Source organism: Pecten maximus, chromosome 6 (genome assembly GCF_902652985.1).
Source record: "Pecten maximus chromosome 6, xPecMax1.1, whole genome shotgun sequence".
In the NCBI taxonomy this organism is placed as follows: Eukaryota; Metazoa; Mollusca; class Bivalvia; order Pectinida; family Pectinidae; genus Pecten; species Pecten maximus.
In genome coordinates, this window is record NC_047020.1 from 22,444,081 (window position 1) to 22,464,329 (window position 20,249).

General features: G+C 38.2%; 1 protein-coding gene across 1 annotated transcript in view; it reads left to right on the top strand.

Moving 5' to 3' along the window:
- LOC117329256 overlaps window positions 1-20,011 on the top strand; it is a 56,003-nt gene extending 35,992 nt beyond the window's left edge. The window contains exons 6-14 of the mRNA XM_033887113.1: window positions 536-612; window positions 2,242-2,369; window positions 5,437-5,659; window positions 6,333-9,953; window positions 11,700-11,894; window positions 13,295-13,362; window positions 13,699-13,840; window positions 14,260-14,371; window positions 14,807-20,011. Coding sequence (XP_033743004.1) covers window positions 536-612; window positions 2,242-2,369; window positions 5,437-5,659; window positions 6,333-9,953; window positions 11,700-11,894; window positions 13,295-13,362; window positions 13,699-13,840; window positions 14,260-14,371; window positions 14,807-15,708 — 5,468 coding nt within the window. The 3' untranslated portion in view covers window positions 15,709-20,011. The remainder of the gene's footprint in view (window positions 1-535; window positions 613-2,241; window positions 2,370-5,436; window positions 5,660-6,332; window positions 9,954-11,699; window positions 11,895-13,294; window positions 13,363-13,698; window positions 13,841-14,259; window positions 14,372-14,806) is intronic.
- Window positions 20,012-20,249: the final 238 nt, after the last annotated feature.

Here is a 20,249-nt window from a genome sequence, read left to right on the forward strand (position 1 = left end):
AAAAGTACTGGAGGGATATTCTTCAAACTTCAGGTGTAGGTTCCTCTTGGTTTGAAGTTGTGCCATTTGAATTTAGATTTTTGATAAGAAAAATAAAATGGCAGACAGGCGGCCATCTTGGATTTGAGAATTGAAGTTCGTTGTCTATATTTCTTGAAAAGTACTGAAGGGATGTTTCTTGAACTTTGCATGTTGGTTTCATGTGTTCATGTTATCAGATTAGTAAAAGGGAAAAAAGAAAGAAGGGAAAAATAGAGAGAAGATCAGTGTGACTTGGAACCTATTAAAATCATTCAATTGTGGGCACCAATTCAAGATCCATCGGGGATCTTGTCAGATCATGAAGAAGAAGAAGAAAAAAAAAGGGAAAATAGAGAGATTAGTCTGACATAGAGCCAATAAAGATCATTCATCGGTAGACGCCAAGATCCCTGTTGGATTTTTTGTTGTGATTGAACATAATCATTTTGTATTCATAATTTAAGTGATACAGTATTTTGGTGCAATGATTATCAAATATTCATTTCAAATTCAGCATCCAAAGCTTCGAAGCCCACTGGAAGAAATGATCCGCCATGGTATCACTCCAATTCTGGCAAGTCCAAGAAAAAGGTCAGCATATTTAGGGTTTGATGTAAGGGAGGGAGAATATATAAACCAATTACAGACTTTGCCAATTCCTGCAGGAAATTGTTTCCAGTGTTTGAATTAAATATTCATCCAACCATCCCTAGATTATCATGTTGTTGATAATTAATAATCATTGGACAAACTAAAATGGTCTGTCTAAAGTGTACCTGTAACAAAAATTGATATACACTTTATTCCATTTGTTCCTCAAAGAAAAAAGTCGAAAAACAGTCTCAAAATTAGTCTACACAGTACCGTGATATCAACCCCAAAGTGCACGATTTACACCTGTCGATCTACTGCTAATCAGCGAACTAGTCACTCGCGCTGTATGAGAACTTTCTGGCTGTGACGTCACAAGTTCAACCAATGGCAGCCAGTATGGTAGAGAGTGATAGCTGTATGAGGTCGAATCGGAATTTTAAGGAATTTGATGATGATGAAGATGATTAAAAGGGGTCTTAGAAAGCATTTCAATTGTAGCTTAAATTCATATAAAATGTCATGTAAACTTTACTTTCGATTTTTAGTAGATCAGTGTTTAAGATATACATTTCTGTATAACAATAACAAATATATACATTGGTATATATATCATAGTGTTACTGATGGGTATTTATTCTGCTTTTGTGAGTTTAATGTTGAATGCCGTTATTTATCATGGTACTGTTAATTGAGTGTCGGACATGTTTAGTCTGATAGATAGTGTCAAGTTATTTTGGCTAGTGAAAGGAGTAGTGCTGGTAAGTATGAGCACTTTTACCCCCAAGTATGAAATATTTGTGGAAAAATAGGAAAGATATGCAGAACAATATGGAACTCAAGAGTGAATGAGTTGTATAGGATGTTGGACTGGAAGCCGGAATGAAAACACAATAGGAACATTTCATAGGTCTTTTCCATAAACTTTACCAAATGTTTTCGAACACTGACAAGTTCAATGGAAATGTGTTGAAAAGACGCATTATCTGCATGCATGTTCTGACATCCATATATATAACACATCTTATCCTCAAGATGAGAGCTTCTTCCACAACACTTCACTGTAAAAATAATCGTCTGTGGGTGAATAAACTTGTTTATAATCATTTATACATATATCACAATGAAAAGAAGAACTTTGTTTGATCACATGATAGGCCGCAAATATGACGGGACATCTTGCCATTCTTAAGTAAAATCTAAAAGGGCAGAGTCGACTGCACTGAACTTGTGACGTCACATATTTGATACACTGAAATGGAGTCATCCTGTGGTGCCACATGTGAGAATTCCAGAAAAATCAAAATTTCTCTGAAAGGAAAGTCGCTATGGTGTTAGCACTTTCTCGACTTTTTGTTTTATGAATTATTGGTATATTTTCAAACTCAAACAGGTACACTTTAAACTCATCTTAGTATTGCCTGTATATGTGGTTAGGGCTGTAGACATTAAACAGTAGTGATTAGGGATATATTTGATCTGTTGCCCTGTTCTACCTATGAACACATGCATAGACTTACAGGCAGTATCTCGGTGCATGATCTTTGTTTTCTTTGAAATCTTGATTGGCTTACGAATGTGAGCACTGTACTGGTGTCATTGTTTGATGAATGACGCGCTTTCTGACAGGATGAAGTCAATGTACGAAGAACTGAGTTTGATGACATCACCTTCGACGAAATGTTGGAGTCGGACAATGAAGAGTCTGTAGAGATTACCTCCTGTGCTCGGACTGTGGTCTACAAAGCCATCCGCAGGTTTGTATCCTAGCTACTTACAGAATGTTTGTTAAGTTTTCACCTGCTCATCATTTTTGTAATTCTCAGTAGGAAAATCATGTTTCATGAGGCTTAATAACTATTTGTCAGGATTTGGCTGCTTTTCTCCTTCTGTACAATTTACATGCTACATTTCTATGATAGTTTCGTACTGTGTTATGATTTCTTATTCTTCTAAAATGTTGAGTGAGAAGCATGTTAATGGTGAAGCATCCAGTCTCAACTGCATCTGTTGAGGAGATATCAGGTGTTCTCTCAGGTGAAAGTTGGGGTCGAGGAGATATCAGGTATTCTTTCAGGTAGAAGTTGGGGGTGAGGAGATATCAGGTGTTCTCTCAGGTGAAAGTTGGGGTCGAGGAGATATCAGGTATTCTCTGGGGTAGAAGTTGGGGGTGAGGAGATATCAGGTATTCTCTCAGGTAGAAGTTTGGGGGTGAGGAGATATTAGGTATTCTCTCAGGTAGAAGTTGGGGGTGAGGAGATATCAGGTATTCTCTCAGGTGGAAGGTTGGGTGAGGAGATATCAGGTATTCTCTGGGGTAGAAGTTGGGGTCGAGGAGATACCAGGTATTCTCTAAGGTAGAAGTTGGGGGTGAGGAGATATTGGGTATTCTCTCAGATGGAAGTTGAGGGTGAGGAGATATCAGGTATTCTCTCAGATGGAAGTTGGTGGTGAGGAGATATCAGGTATTCTCTAAGGTAGAAGTTGGGGGTGAGGAGATATCAGGTGTTCTCTCAGGTAGAAGTTGGTGGTGAGGAGATATCAGGTATTTTCTCAGGTAGAAGTTGGGGGTGGGGAGATATCAAGTATTCTCTCAGGAAGAAGTTGAGGTGAGGAGATATCAGGTATTCTCTCAGGTAGAAGTTGGGGGTGAGGAGATATCAGGTATTCTCTAAGGTAGAAGTTGGGGTCGAGGAGATATCAGGTATTCTCTGGGGTAGAATATAGGGGTGAGGAGATATCAGGTATTCTCTCAGGTAGAAGTTGGGGTCGAGGAGATATCAGGTATTCTCTGGGGTAGAATTTAGGGGTGAGGAGATATCGGGTGTTCTCTCAGGTAGAAGTTAGGGTCCAGGAGATATCGGGTATTCTCTCAGATGGAAGTTGGGGGTGAGGAGATATCAGGTGTTCTCTCAGGTAGAAGTTGGGGGTGAGGAGATATCGGGTATTCTCTCAGGTAGAAGTTTGGGGGTGAGGAGATATCAGGTATTCTCTCAGGTAGAAGTGGGGTTGAGGAGATATCAGGTATTCTCTCAGGTAGAAGTTGGGGGTGGGGAGATATCAGGTATTCTCTCAGGTAGAAGTCAGGGGTGAGGAGATATCAGGTATTCTCTAAGGTAGAAGTTGGGGGTGAGGAGATATCAGGTATTCTCTCAGGTAGAAGTTGGGGGTGAGGAGATATCAGGTATTTTCTCAGGTAGAAGTTTGGGGGTGAGGAGATATCAGGTATTCTCTCAGGTAGAAGTTGGGGGGGAGGGGAGATATCAGGTATTCTCTTGGGTGGACAGTTGGGGTGAGGAGGATATCCAGTATTCTCTCAGGTAGAAGTTGGGGGTGAGAAGATATCAGGTATTCTCTCGGGTAGAAGTTGGGGTGAGGAGATATCCAGTATTCTCTCAGGTAGAAGTGGGGGGGTGGTGAGGAGATATCAGGTATCTCTCAGGTAGAAGTTAGGGGTGAGGAGATATCAGGTATTCTCTCTGGTAGAAGTTGGGGTCGAGGAGATATCAGGTATTCTCTGGGGTAGAATATAGGGGTGAGGAGATATCAGGTATTTTCTGGGGTAGAATTTAGGGTCGAGGAGATATCAGGTATTCTCTTGGGTGGAAGTTGGGGTGAGGAGATATCAGGTATTCTCTCAGGTAGAAGTTTGGGGGTGAGGAGATATCAGGTTTTCTCTAAGGTAGAAGTTGGGGGTGAGGAGATATCAGGTATTCTCTCAGGTAGAAGTTGGGGGTGAGGAGATATCAGGTATTCTCTCAGGTAGAAGTTGGGGGTGAGGAGATATCAGGTATTTTCTCAGGTAGAAGTTGGGGGTGAGGAGATATCAGGTATTCTCTCAGGTAGAAGTTTGGGGGAGGGGAGATATCAGGTATTCTCTTGGGTGGAAGTTGGGGTGAGGAGATATCCAGTATTCTCTCAGGTAGAAGTTGGGGGTGAGAAGATATCAGGTATTCTCTCGGGTAGAAGTTGGGGTGAGGAGATATCCAGTATTCTCTCAGGTAGAAGTTGGGGGGGTGAGGAGATATCAGGTATTCTCTCAGGTAGAAGTTGGGGGTGAGGAGATATCAGGTATTCTCTCAGGTAGAAGTTAGGGTCCAGGGGATCTCAGGTATTCTCTCAGGTAGAAGATGGGGGTGAGGAGATATCAGGTATTCTCTCAGGTAGAAGTTTGGGGGTGAGGAGATATCAGGTATTCTCTAAGGTAGAAGTTGGGGGTGAGGAGATATCAGGTATTCTCTCAGGTAGAAGTTGGGGGGTGAGGAGATATTAGGTATTCTCTCGGGTAGAAGTTGGGGGTGAGGAGATATCAGGTATTCTCTGGGGTAGAATTTAGGGGTGAGGAGATATCAGGTGCTCTCTCAGGTAGAAGTTGGGGGTGAGGAGATATCAAGTATTCTCTCAGGTAGAAGTTGGGGTCGAGGAGATATCAGGTATTCTCTTGGGTGGAAGTTGGGGTGAGGAGATATCCAGTATTCTCTCAGGTGGAAATTGGGGCGAGGAGATATCAGGTATTTTCTGGGGTAGAATTTAGGGTCGAGGAGATATCAGGTATTCTCTAAGGTAGAAGTTAGGGTCGAGGAGATATCAGGTATTCTCTCAGGTGGAAGTTGGGAGTGAGAAGATATCGGGTATTTTTCAGGTTGAAGTTGGGGGTTGAGGAGATTGATGGCAACAGACAGTTTAAACTTTCTAAGAAGTCATTGGAACCCTGGGTGAGGAATACTAAGATACAATCTTGCTTTGGTAAGCTTGTGGGTTAGGATGTGCCTACCATGTTGACATTGATATGAACGTCTTATTTATCCGTTTTTGTTTCAACAGGAATAAGCAGAGGTGTACATGTCATGCAGAAAACTGTGCTCAGAGCAGTGCAAGTTGTCAAGGTGTGAAGGCCACAGAATTGGGGGCACAAAAATCCAAGACAGCTGAGGTTGGTGACTCTTTGAGCCCGATAGTTATTTCTCCTGGGAACACTCCTCCTTCCTCACCATCTGCCCAGTCCTCGAATTCTACCAGGTTGTCCGGATGCAATGGATCAAAGAATGTAAGTTTTCCTACCTTTAATATTTCACCAGCTCTGAAAAATAAACCGTGTATTGAAATAAATGTATAGTATAGTGAAATCTATATTTACAGACCTTTGAAAGGAAATATTTGGTCTGAGATATTGGTAAAAGTAATCTTGAAGATTGGAGTTCAGAAATATCTTGATCTAGTATGACTTGATGTAGAGTAGAACCTATCTCAAAAACTAAAAAGTAGTTAGTGTATTAAAAATAATTTAAGTTATTTTGGGTGTTAATTTACTCGATTAAATCTCTTAAGTTTTTGTTTGATGTAGTTGTAACATTATGTTTGAAAACTTGGAAGTTTATATGTATTACACTTGCACTTGATGTCCTAAAACTTTCTAATTTTAATGAGGAACACATCTGTTTTTATCTGTCAGATATTATAAAGGTCTACGATAGTAACAATACATGTCTATAATATGTAAACTGACTTTTGTATATAGTCACCATCATAAGAAAAATGGCAAGTAAAACACATGTGCACTGAAGTTTACAAGATCAAATTAACAGGTCTTACACTTCATTCCCCATTGATATGATGCTTAAAATTCCAACATACAAAAGATGTTTCAGATACATACTTACATGTACCTGCAGAATTTTTTTTCGGAAATGTCTATATTAATTCTGTCTTTCTATCCGTAGATGCCGACAGTTGGTGCAAAGAAAGCCATCCACACAGGCTGGCATACACAATGGGTCTGTCTGAAAACCAGCAAAAAAAAGTCTGAAGACGAGGAAGAGAGCTATGAAATACGACTCCTGGAAATGATCTCCAATTGTAACTGGGAAAACGCCAAACAGAAAATCTTGTCCAAGATATCCAACCAGATTTCGCGTGAACATTATCCTAACCCCAGACAGATGATTGTGGGTGATTTTTTTATCTCGTTCCTGCCTCGTTCTGACAAACCTGCTGTGATACCTCCAGAGGTGAAGGCCAAACTTCCCAAGTCTATCTTTTCAATCAGGATAAAAGTGGAAAAACGAAGCCAGGTACTGAAGACTCGCCTTGGGGAGTTCATTACTGCACAGGAAAAGATCCTGAAGCCGAGCCTGGAGTCACAAGATGTTATAGCAATAGACGTACCACCTACTACTACCACCAGTTCTAGCTTAGTGTCAGGGGGTATCTCTGGTCTAAGTCATCTCCAGATCAAAGGTCACACCTCATCCAGCACGTTAAAGTGGATACCAGTGCCAAGTACAGCTGGTAAGACCGTAACCAGTCCTTCCCAAGTATCGCCCCAGGGTGTATCATCCCTCTCCAGTGTCCTCCTTAAACCAGGGATGTCAACCAAGGTCGGTGCTCCTTCACAAGGCACTGTTGGCAAGAGTCAGTCCAACAATCTTGTCATTCTACAGAATCCTGATGGGCAGAAATATGTTCTGGCATCTCCTGTTACCCAACCCAGCCAAGTCCAGCTTGTGTCCGCAGCCAACTCAAGTAGTCCCGTCATTAGCTCTGGTGTGTCTCAAATCCTTACACAGGGGACCTCTGTCGACTCACTTGTATCCACTTCTACCTCAACTACTACAGTTGTCAGTTCCTGTGTTCCTGTTATGATTTCGACCATGATTTCTGCCTCGGGTTCACAACCTGCTTCCAGCTCAGCTATGTCTATCGTGACAAATCCGTCTGTTTGCACATCTACACCCAATATCCCTGCTGCCAGTGTTGGAATACCTCTGAACAAACAGCTCCCTCCAAAAGTGAGCATTCTCTCTCCCATTAACAAAAATGTACCACAGCCTGTATCCCCTGCCAATGCAGGGATCACTCTCATCGCATCCAATGTGCCTCAGTCCAACTGCTCCAAAATTGGATCAACCACGTCTGTTTCTGGCTCAAATGTCATTAACATGACTTTCACTTTACCTGGTAAAAATACATCACATTCAACAGTCACAACTCATTCGGTTCCTGTTTCCCTCCTGGCAAATACCCAGGCCATTACCATGGTAACTGTGGCTACTTCAGTAACCCCAGCCAGCTCAGTAAAGACTGTACTAAGCTCCATACCACCTGGTAGTCTGTTGACACAAGCGTCCAGCCTAGCCCTGCACCCAAGTGTGAAAATTGGTGATATGGGTTCCACTTCTACTAGATCTGGCATTATGTCCAAACTTGTTCCAATAGTGCCTAAAATGAAACAGGATATGGAAGTGCCTCAATTGAAGAAGATACTGATCCCAATATCCACGGCAACGAGTAGTAGTAGTAGTCACAAAGTGCCTGTTGCTCCTAGCAACCAGAGCAAAGTTAGCGCTGAAAAATTTCAACAGATGCTAAATGCTAGCAGGGAAAGGGCTATGAAGAATGAGGTGGTTGTGGTAAAGGAAATGCGCTTCGGACCAAGTGACAATAAGGAACTGGTGACTAAGAACACCAAAGAGCAGGGGGATGTAATGTTTCATTCCTTCGTCATGAGTCGACCCCAGGGTGCGACTACCGAGGAGACAAAGCAGGGCATGAAACGGAAGAAACAGACAATGGATGGGGACAGCAATCGGGTAACTGTAGGTGACACTGAAGAGAAAAAGAAGAAAAAGAAAAAGAAAAAAAAACTCCAACCATCTGAAGGTGATGATGGAGGAACAAACCCTATAGAGGAAGGGAAGCAAGTCACCAAAAAACGTAAGAAGAAGAAAAGTGAGAACAATTCTGATGGTGCGTTACAAAGTAAAATCTCTGAAATCAGTGCTGACATCGCTAATGATTCATCACCACCTACAAAAAAGTGTCGCAATGATTCTACAGATTTGGCAAAGGAGGAATCATTGATTTCCGACTCGGCGAAAGAGATAGAGAAAACTGTGTTGGATGAAAAGTGTGGCAAAAATGGATCTAATATTATGGAAACAAATACAATGTGTGGTGAGAATTCTGGGAGAAATTCAGGTGTAATCATCATTCCTGAATGTGACAATGACATAAAATTGGATGCAAAGAGTGACAAAGTAATTTGTTCAGACTCCAGTTGTAACGAAAATTCTATATCTGAACCAAAATGCATTGGAGATCCTGAGACAACTTCTGACAGTTTGGAGATCACTGAAATCAAGAGTGTAAAAGACACAGACTCCACATGTGATCAGAAGAAGAAAGTTGCGACAGATCTGCATTCTGTATTGTTTAGTCAGATTGAGAACTCCATCCGCGAATATGATGGTCAGGATAAATCCATCACCTCAGAATACATATCACATAAACAGTGTGATAGTTTGACAACTGGGAAACCAAATACCTCTGAAGTGACTGTCATTAAACAATGTACTCCTACGACAGTCAATACTACCACTATTGGAGAAACCACCAATAAACCTAACAATTCAACTCCTGGAGGTTCTCAAAATAACAGCTCACCAGCAGGAAGTCATAATACCTGTGATGAAGTTGATGGTAAGTTAACTGTTTCCTCTAAGGATGATTTAACAGATGCTGCAGTGTGTGTTGCATCCCGCACAATTGATCAGTTAATCGCTCTGCCTCTTGACTCGCCATCTCAGTTTGAAATGGACACAGAATCTAGTGAAGGTGACCATCAGTCTTGTGAAACTTCCCAGAATTCCTTAAATGATCTGAAGATGTTAGCAACGGTACAAAAGGCAAGTGTGGATGTCCTTCAGATCATTGAGGGAACCAAAAACCCTCAGGGTGCCAAGCATCCACTGGTGCCTGTTGTGACTTCAAGGGAGGAGGAAGAAAATAAAACACACACGGGTAAACCTAGTATACAGAACAGGGTCACAATACCTGGCAGTGAAGAATGTATAAAAGATGGTTTAGTGGAAAAACTTGTGGGGAAAAGCATGGAGATAGTGAACAGCATTCGTCACCATATTGACTTGTCACAAGATAAAATCAGGGAAACTAAACTGCAGACAGGAGATGTGTACGCACAGGAGGAAAAAACACAAACAGAACCTAAGGAAGAAGATGAGAGCTGGGAGTCCAGGATGAGTCATGAGGGTTGTGATGATGTAGTTATTAGTTTAAGTGATGATGAGACCGATAGCCCAGACGCTGAAAATTCAGTAAGTAAGGGAATTTCTTCTACAGCTAAAGGAGAAAGTGGTGGTTCTAAAAATAGCATAGGTAACACAGAAGCTGAACCAGAAGCAGTAATTGTCATTGATGACGAAGACAAACCCAGCAACAGTATTGACAAGCAGCAGGTCACAGCACCAAGTATTGTCAAGTCTAACAGAGTTATTCCCCCTGCCATTGATGAGGTAGACATCACAACTGTCGATGAGAATGAGGTGGGTATTTGTTTTTATAGACAGCTTGACATTTTCGTTGTTTGTTAAAAGTATGTGTACCTCTGATTTTCATTGTTAATGAAAATAAGATACATGTATTTCATGTATTTTATAAGGAAAAAGTATATACCTGGCATGTGTGGAAATTATAAATAAATTTGAGCATTGTTTGAAACACTAACGAAATTCTTTTCAACTTTTTTTATTTGTGTTTGTGAAGTTTTGTTTGTATGATTAGTATGATTTATCTGAAGGATGTGATGTTTTATACTAACAACAAATAGTATATTATTCAGTAAAACTTTCCAACGATAAACATGTTTGAAACAATTTTCTGCTTGTTACAAAGCAAGATACATGTATATTATAATTCAGATAAAATTATCAGATTTGGCTCAACTGATTATTTATTTAAAAATTCTGTAAGAAATTTCTGCTAAAGTGAGCTATTTCCACTGGTCCCATGGAAGTTTTCCTGGATTACATGTACAAATGCATGTGCATATATATGATGTTAATTTTTACTGGACTTAACAGAGAAATGTTTACAGAATTTGGTGAATCTATTTTCCAAATGTGTTTCTTGCTCCTATGTGGTAGTTGAGAGGATTGAAATCCTGTGGTTTTCTTACTAAGAAATCTCAGGGATGTTAAAATTTCACACAACATTGTCAACATAATCCATGTTACTTAAAACATACACACACATTGGTGTTTTATGCATCATGCCTCTTGATTGATAGAAATATTGTTCTGTGATTGGTGCATTGATAGAAATATTGCTCTGTGATTGGTGCATAACATGGGATAAAACTTAAACTAAAAAGGATGCTATATTTGGCACAGCAATGATTTCTACACACAAACACTGATATGGAACTAATAGAAGGCATATTTTATATGAATTGGATTAACTTAGAAATAAACTGATCATAATCTTTTAGAGACGAAAATCTGGTATATTGTTTCAAATTAAAATTATCCTCTGAGGTTTTCTCTTCAATTCTGTGTGTAGAATCTTTTCTAGCAATTATGTTTCCTTGAGGATGTTCAAGAGATGTAACAGGGTTGGATATGACCATGTTTCAAACAGGTTGATGAATCAGTGTTTTTTAGTCAAGGCCATATTGAATTTCTTGAAAATCTCCTTCATCACTCAATTTATCTTCAAATAGATTTCCTGAAATTTTGATGAATTCATGTTAATTACAATACCAGCAAAGAGTTTGAATCTCAAACAAGTTAATGGTTCAGAACACCAGTCAAGGACATGTATAATCTCAAGGAAATCTTCTTCCGTCTAATAGTGTGTGCTTCAGAGCATTAATCAAGGACATATATATGATATGTAAAATTGTCCTCATCTCTCATTGGTAGTATCTGTAGAAGTTTTACACCTCAACTTACCAGTACTTCACATGTACACAAGATTGTCTGATTTTGATGGCGTAGTTTTTGTCTCATTTTTTTAGTTCTTTCCTGCCACAACAGGACCATTGATTTTCTATGATGTTTCCTTCATATACTGCCAATGATGTCCTCTTCACCAATTTTTGTAGCATTTCGTAAGAGATTGCAGACACCTATGTTTTATAAAAGGTCAAGGTCATTCAGTGGCAGGTTCAAAACTAAAAGAATCATGTTTGAGAATAGTAGGCTTTGCTATTTCAAATATATTGGCTCTGCAAAATTTATTCTGTAAAAACATAAAGTGATATGATTTTAACCAGCCATTTTCCTTTTCAGAATGATGGCAGCGATATAGACATAGAAAATGCATCAGATGAGGAGACAGGCTCCAACCAGTTATGGTCATACCTGATTCAGGAGAAACAGAAGGTCCAACCATCTTCTTGCTCCATCCATAGCCATAAGGGCAAGCGCAAAGCCTCCCTTGATACCATCGACAACATGCTCAAACACAGCGTGGAATTCAAAGAGGTGTGTATTCTGTCAGTCCAATATGATATCAGACAGTGTACAGGGTACACATGAAGTTGAAAAACAGATTTCATGTGAATAAGTAGTAACTTTTCCACAAACATAAACAAACTTTGTATGTTGTTAGACATCTCAACCACACCCTTCATTTACAGAATATCATCGAGAATTTATGGTCTATTGTCTTTGCAAATTAGGGATGCTAGGAATGTGATTTTAACGTTTTGTGTTGAGCTCAGTTTCTCAAAAAGTATCAATGTTATTCCATGTTATTCGTTCCAAACTTTGAATAAAGTTGCATTGTGGTATGGACATCTCAACACACCCAATGGATTACATGAATAAAACCTTGAATTTTAAGAACTTCGCTTCACCAGTTGATTTACAAATTATTTTATAACCAAATTGATTTCTATAATATATCAGTATTTTTTATCACTTTTCAGAGGAAGTGATTTTTGGGATAAATATGACATTGGTGAATTTTGAGAATGAGTGGCTTTGCAAAATTAATATTTTGTTTTTCAAAGGAGCAATATTTACACATGACTGTAATGTAAAACTGTGTGCTTCCATACTATGAAGTGGAGGTTTTGTTGGGTTGTTGTAATGTAAAACTGTGTGCTTCCATACTATCAAGTGGAGGTTTTGTTGGGTTGTTGTAATGTAAAACTGTGTGCTTCCATACTATCAAGTGGAGGTTTTGTTGGGTTGTTGTAATGTAAAACTGTGTGCTTCCATACTATCAAGTGGAGGTTTTGTTGGGTTGTTGTAATGTAAAACTGTGTGCTTCCATACTATCAAGTAGAGGTTTTGTTGGGTTGTTTTGGGGGAAAATACTGAAGTTACTGTTAACTTTTGGAGTTTGCTTAAAACTTACTATACTGACAAAGTGGGACAGGCATAAAACTTACTATACTGACAAAGTGGGACAGGCATAAAACTTACTATACTGACAAAGTGGGACAGGCATAAAACTTACTGTACTGACAAAGTGGGACAGGCATGAAACTTACTGTACTGACAAAGTGGGACAGGCATAAAACTTACTGTACTGACAAAGTGGGACAGGCATAAAACTTACTGTACTGACAAAGTGGGACAGGCATAAAACTTACTATACTGACAAAGTGGGACAGGCATAAAACTTACTGTACTGACAAAGTGGGACAGGCATAAAACTTACTGTACTGACAAAGTGGGACAGGCATATATTTATTTTATAAAGCATTTATGAGAGCGTTTGAACTCTGGGTTGTTACATCTGTGAGTTTTTTATCTTCTGTGTTGACCAGAAATAAATTTAGAATATTCTGTGGTCTCTAAATTGTTAAAGGAGATATTTGTATTTTTTGCTTCATTGGTTTGTATCTGGACTTTTTATTTCGAATTCATTACAGGGCATCGTGAAATCCTCCAAGAATGATGCTGGCAAATCAAAGGAAAGAAACACCAGGCACAGTTCAATGTATGGATAGCATGTTTATGGTGTTGTTTGAGGATAATTAAATTAAAAGCCATTGCACATTAGTATCACATTGCTTTAGAATAATATAAACAGCAGCTAACAAACATATTTTCTTAGTTTTGTTTTATACCAGTTTCTGTAGTTGATGAACAGATTATAAACTAAATTCGGCCAGCAAAGATATTCTTAAGAATGAAAAAAAAAAAATTGGCTAAAATGTTTACTTATATTCAAGAAAGACTGCCATCATAGATGTCCTTAAAACATATTTAACTGTATTTTCAATCTCCTTCTTTCATGGTCTTATTATATATTTATCCAAATCTTTAATTCCAGGGAAAAACAACGGAGAAGAGATCTGAAAAATGGGTTCAAAGATCTTATTGAAGTTATCTTTGGTCAGGATGAATCTGGTCAAAAGAAACCTTTGTGTGTGGAAACCATTCAGGGTGCTTCTAAAATCAAAGTTCTTCACATGGTAAGAAAGTCATTCAGAGTATACTTGTAAAAAGTCAATTCTATCTGCATAGAACGGTCATCTAAGGTGCCTCTGAAGTCAAAGCTCTTAACTCAAGATTCATATTTGGTTAGAAAGGAACCAGGATGCATATAAAAAACAATAAAAAAAGAAGCTATATAAAAGGTTATCTAACACAACCATAGAATTATTGCTAGTGATGTTAAACCCTGTTATGTTCCTCAGACTTGACTGACCAGTTTAGCATGTGTATACTAAGGTGGTAATTGTTTACGAGAAATTTGAGAAGTTTTGAGTACCGAAAGAAAAAAACACTTACATTATCTCGTAGTACTGTTTGTGTCATCTATAACTAGAGGGATCTCATTCTTAATCATTATTTAGCTATGTCAAAAGTGTTTTTACTACGTCTTCTTCAGGCGTTGAACATGATTAAGCAGAGTGAGGAGAAATGTACTGTGTGTCTCGGTACAAAAGAGAGTCTCAAGGTTCAGAACGAGGTACTCCAGTTACGCCTTGACCAGTCACGACGTAAGTATCTAGCCTCCAGTCATCTCTCCTTAGACAAAGGTGCTCGGTATTGTTACCATTTTGAATTTGTGTATTTGTGTATTTGTTGACGAGTCAAGGTCATTTTGAGGTCACAATCTGCAAGTGCTTGTCGAAGGATGTAAATTTGTAATTTTGATCGCTTAAGATTTTGGAAGTGAAACAATATTAAAACTATCGCCTTTATATAAAAGAAGCATTAATGATTTTCCCAAAGTTGTCCATGTGTCAGTAACATTTTTTTTTGTGGTGTTAGTAAAGGTTATAATATATAAACACCCTCCACATTTAGAAAAATCTACTAACTTATACTTAAATGAAAAGTTTTAAAATGTTGTTACGCATCCCTAATGCTACACTAGACTAAATGCAGATCAAATATGTGTTCCTTCAATGAAATGTTTGATTGAATTACAGGTGATTTGATTACTTCTGGTATGGCTGCAGGAAAGATACAGGATATTTTGAGCAAGATTTCTAAGACTTGCCAATTCATCTTTGCAAAAAGGGAAATGTTGATGAAAAAGAGATTGGATACCCAGAAAGTATCTCAGGATTCCAGTACAAAGTCTGATACCAAAGCTGAGGAGAAATTGGATCTTAAGCCTTCAGTAAAATCTAAAAAGCCTAACCCTAAATCTAAGACAAAACCACTACAGTCTCAAAAACATTTAAAGACACAGAGTGTAACCCCGATTCTACCTAAGGGTGTTCCATATACAGCAGTACCTGTGCAACTTGTGTCCACAGCTCAGGTGCTACAGATGGCACAAATCAACCAGCGCGCCCAGCCAGAGATCTATATTGACAATGCAGAAGAGCGGGGTACTCCCATCAAACAGGAGCGCCTTAGTGAGGATGAATATGGACAAGAATTGCCCCTCCAAATTGCAAACAGCTGGTCCCAGCAGGAAGGTAGGCAAGGGGTTAGCAATAGTGTCGGTACCAAGCCCAAGGTAAGCAACAATTCAGCCAGTGAATGTGGCAAGGAGAAAGTGGATGAGGAGGAGTTGGAGCGTATGAATACACAGTCACCAGTATTTTCAGATGTTGACATTTCTGAAAATTATTTTGTCCAGCAAGATCAGGATGATGAAGTTGATAACATGGACGTTGGGATAGAAGATCCTCTTGCCTCTTCACACACTTCCAGTGATATGGAATACAAAGTGATTGATACCTCAAGTCATTCTGAGGTCATGGTAGGGTATATACCCGACGACAGTTTGGATCTACCTAGTCAGGATGGGGTCAAACTTCTGGAGGATGCAGAAAAACCCCGAAACAACAGTGACTTACCCTCTGAGGGTGTTAGCTGAGGTTAAATCACAATGAACAGATAAATCAAATGTTCATCGAAAGAGGAGAACATTTCTTCTGTTATGAAATATATATATCACAGGATGGTGCTAGCTGAGTTTTGTATTTAGCAAAACAGGAAAAAATTTCAGCAGGATTTTAAAAATGCCTTCACATGTTGGGTGTCTGTTGAGCTACGGTGTGAATTGTAATCGGTGTTTGTAATATTCAAATTGTAAATGAACTTCAAATGAACTGCCTTATGTTGGTGTACAGAGGATGTCCTCATGACTGACTGTCACAAGCGATGTTGTGTTTGAGGTGATCCTGACTGTCACAACAAACAATGTTGTGTTTGAGGTGATCCTGTAACAAAGGGAGACAACTACAAGCCTCAATCCATACACAAGGCAGCAGTGTGGCCATAGAAAGGACACTTTTTAGTGCTTGTGGATCAGACATTACCTGTAGGTGGTTATCTTGAACATATACATGTTTGAGATGGGGCCAGATGTGTTGTACAGGTATCAGAATTTATATACCAACCGTCTCATTACTGTGTGATTCCGCAGTGAGATATCTAGATTAGCTTCCACGTCAAGACACTTAAACAGGTCTAAATATAGGCCTTTTGATAGTTTAATATCAAAAGTTAATAATTTATTGACTAAGGATACATAAGAAATCCAGACATTAGAATTCTTATTATATTTGTGACATTGGGTATGCATTATTTTGTGTAGATGATAATTACAAATTGCTATACACGGATTACAGTGTAAATATGATGTAGTCCAGACATACACAATTGAATTGTTTAAGTGGAATTGAATACATCTACCATATAGAGATATGATTGTACATAATTCAGTTTGTATATTCTCAGATCACATGTAGTGCTCTTTGTAGAAAATGGATCTTGATGTATAGTAATTATTCCTCAATAATAATAGATTTGGGAGTTTCATGCATGTACATGTGTTGACTAGTACAGACTTCCCTCTAATTGAGGTGTCGCTTGGAAACAACAATACATGTTATAGAACCCCTTGGATAAGTTTGTGGTAATAATTTGCTACAGAGAATGTAATAATGTTATTAAGCATAAATTCTCGAGATTTCATCGCTTCACTTTCCAAGTTCAACCACCCAAGTTTTGTTTATCACCGTCCATTTATTACATTGCATGTCTCCCTATCCAGAGAGGCTTCAGTTTAGTATAGGGTAAGAATTGTCCATTTACTCGTAAACAATTTTACGATGCTATTGCTTAACTGCTAATATGTATGTCTTAAACTCTGGCATACTTGATATTAAGAAGGTATGTGTATTGTACATAAACTAATTTTCTGTAATTATTGTACATAGATAGGATACAGTGAGACAATGGTCCTGAAGGGTCGTTGCACTCTGTGTGGCAAGGTCAAGATTTGTATATGATGGCAGTATGTGTTCATGGCAGATGACGTCAGCTTGTATGCCAGTTCCAGGTGGTCTGAAAGAGAAAATGTGTATTATTAGCATTTGTTTGTGAATTACCTGTTTGTACGGATTAATGAATTTAAATGGGTTGAGGATAAGATGCATGTGTACATGATTGACAGGTGTACATTTATATTGAGGATGTATTACATGGATACAGGTGTTGCCATGTACGTTAGTGTGTAACGAGGATAAATCCATGTGAAAAAACAGATAAAACTAGAGAGTGAGGAATGTAGGAGGAGAATTTGTAATCCACTTTGTGTGTTCACGACCTTAGAATGAAATCCTGTTATATGTGTGTGTGTGAGCCAGAAAAGTTCACAGAATGTTTGAGCTGTTTTTATGTGATACTGAACTAGATTTCATGAACATTGCTAGGATGAGTGAATCAAGACTGTGTAGTCTCGTCAGTGTTTTTCATTATATAATTATAATTCTACCACAATACCCTGTGTTATTCCACTCTCAAGCCATTGTATAAATGTGCCGACTGTTGGATAAATATATGTTATATACCACTAGTGGTATATGACCTTATGGTCTTTTGATTGGTCAAGAATTCAAACTTTGACCCATGCTGCAATTGTTATTGACGTCATCAATAATCGAACGACGTCACATCACCGGGTCCCGGACGTCACCGGTACACTTTATTTGCATATGCCAAATTGTACTTGGCCACGGTAACGTTTCTCTTTGATTCAAGCCGATATTATTGTGGTAGAAACAGGTCACACGACTTGTGATTGTTTTTTGGATATGGAATTTATTTCACACTCGTAAGTTATTTTTCAAAAGTTGCAAAAGACACTCGCTTAAGCTAGTGTCTTTTGTAACTTTTAAAAATAACTTACTCGGGTGAAATAAATTCCATATCCAACAATCACTCGTTGTGTAACCTCTATTTATTGCATACTAGAAATGGATTATTGTGACTTTAAATATAAAATTCATTGAAATACAGGTTTCTGGAAAATATGAAAATTCATAAATGCATACATGTACTTAAAATTAATTGCTGTAAATTTACGGAAATAGGAAAGTACGTAGAACCTCTATTTGACCTTTAATCTGAAACTATAAGTTTTATTGAAATACAAGTTTCTGGGGCTCACCTGCAATTTGAACTCTCGTCTGGATGTATCAGAATTTCGTAACATATATTGACCTATGTTTCATATGTGGACTTGGACTTCATTTATTTGATATTAAATTATACAGGATGTCCATGAAGATTATTTGATATTAAATTATACGGAGTGTCCATGAAGATTCTGCTTTGAATGAAATCTAGTCAGGTTCTCAATCAAAAATAGGTTTATTCTTATTTTAGAAATTTAAGTTGATCTCAGTCCTTAAAACCTAAGCCTTAGAAGTTGTGTACATCTTGTTAATGTTCTACCTGAGGTAAGGGTGAATTATAGCCATGCTTTCATTTCATTGATCTGTTAATGATAACATTTTGTATATCAGTATGGAGTGCATGAATCTAATTATCTCGTAATTAAAGACTTGACATTTTGTTTTGATGTCTGAAACACATAAAGCTTTGTATTCTGTATAATGAGAAATATCTTATTTTATCTTCCATCCTAGGTCACTCATTGCAAGGACAAATTCTTCACAAGTGCTGTACAGATCTAGAGTGATCTGTATATTCTACAGTATAAAGATATATCATCACTGGCTTAATTTTCCCAGAGACTGAAGGGCAATTACTTATAACTCATTGGGTATAAATTGTTCTGGTATACAGCTGGAAGTACTTTGACCACCAGTATATATAGTACAATGCATGGGAGTTTTTATTGAGTATGGTGGAGGGGCAATCATGTTTAAGTATGAGAGTATGATTGCCCCCACCCCCCAATACCCAGTAGGTTCCTCCCAGACATCGTTCTTTATATCTGTGCTTTGACAGGGTTAATCATCTGTATTACAGAATGCCAATGCAGCATGTCACAGGGACTTAAATTTGTAATTAACTTGTGAGAATTAAATACTTCTGCATGTAGTATAACTAATGACAGTTCACAAGCCCCTGTGATCAATATTAGGTTGATTTGAAGTCGATTTGACTTCCTTGACCTATGCCTTACGATTCCTTCAGGAACAAAGGGCCACAACAAAACTCCAACAGGGCCACTACTCTGGGAAATCAGAAGTCAGTTTAATAGTAGTCAATATATATAATTGTATGTATCTGTTACAGTAATTCCACAGGGGTGTATTTCAGATTATAATTTAGTTGATCATGAAGACATTAAAAACAGATGAAATTGATGTAATATACATATCTTTATCAAATACATCAATTTGAGAGAAAACATACAAAATCTTCAGCAGAGGTAACCAGGGCAGATAGTCAAGGGCAGATAACTAGTGAAGGCTTAACTGGATTTTTTTGTCGAAACTTTAAAAAAAAATTCTCAATTCTACACCAACTTATAATGCTTTTATTAGTACTGTTCCACCATGGGTCGCTGTATTAATCCATAACATCACTAGTTCTAGTTTCAGCTTCACCAACATTCCTCAGAATTTTCATTTTTTTTTTTTTTTTTTTGCATTTTAAGGCATTGCATGATTTATTAAAGCGACTACCATGTATGTTTAGTAATTCAAAGAAAAAATATGACCAGTCTTTCTCTACTGTCGGGTGGAGCGGTTGAGTAATATTTGTGACAATTGGACAAGGAGGTACATGTGAACCTGATCATTTTGATGTTAAGTCTTTTTGTTTTAATCTTGTTCAGTTCTAATCAGTACTTTCGATATTTTATGCACATTATATGTATGTCAAGCTAAGATTGAAATAAATCTGCCATTCTACTTCAAGTGTCTTTCTTTCTTCATACTGTCCAAAGATGCAGCTTGTGCTGGTGGTTTTTCAAGACCCTCTTGGGATGTTGAAATTTGAATACTTATATAGTCTTGTGCAAAATACATATATTAAAAGAATTAAACCTGGATGGTGGCAGGTCGGGGATTTGGGGGGAATACCATCACGAGTACTACCCATGGTAGGACATAAGAGGCGTCTAATAGGGGAATCTCTGAAGAGTTGTGTACTAAA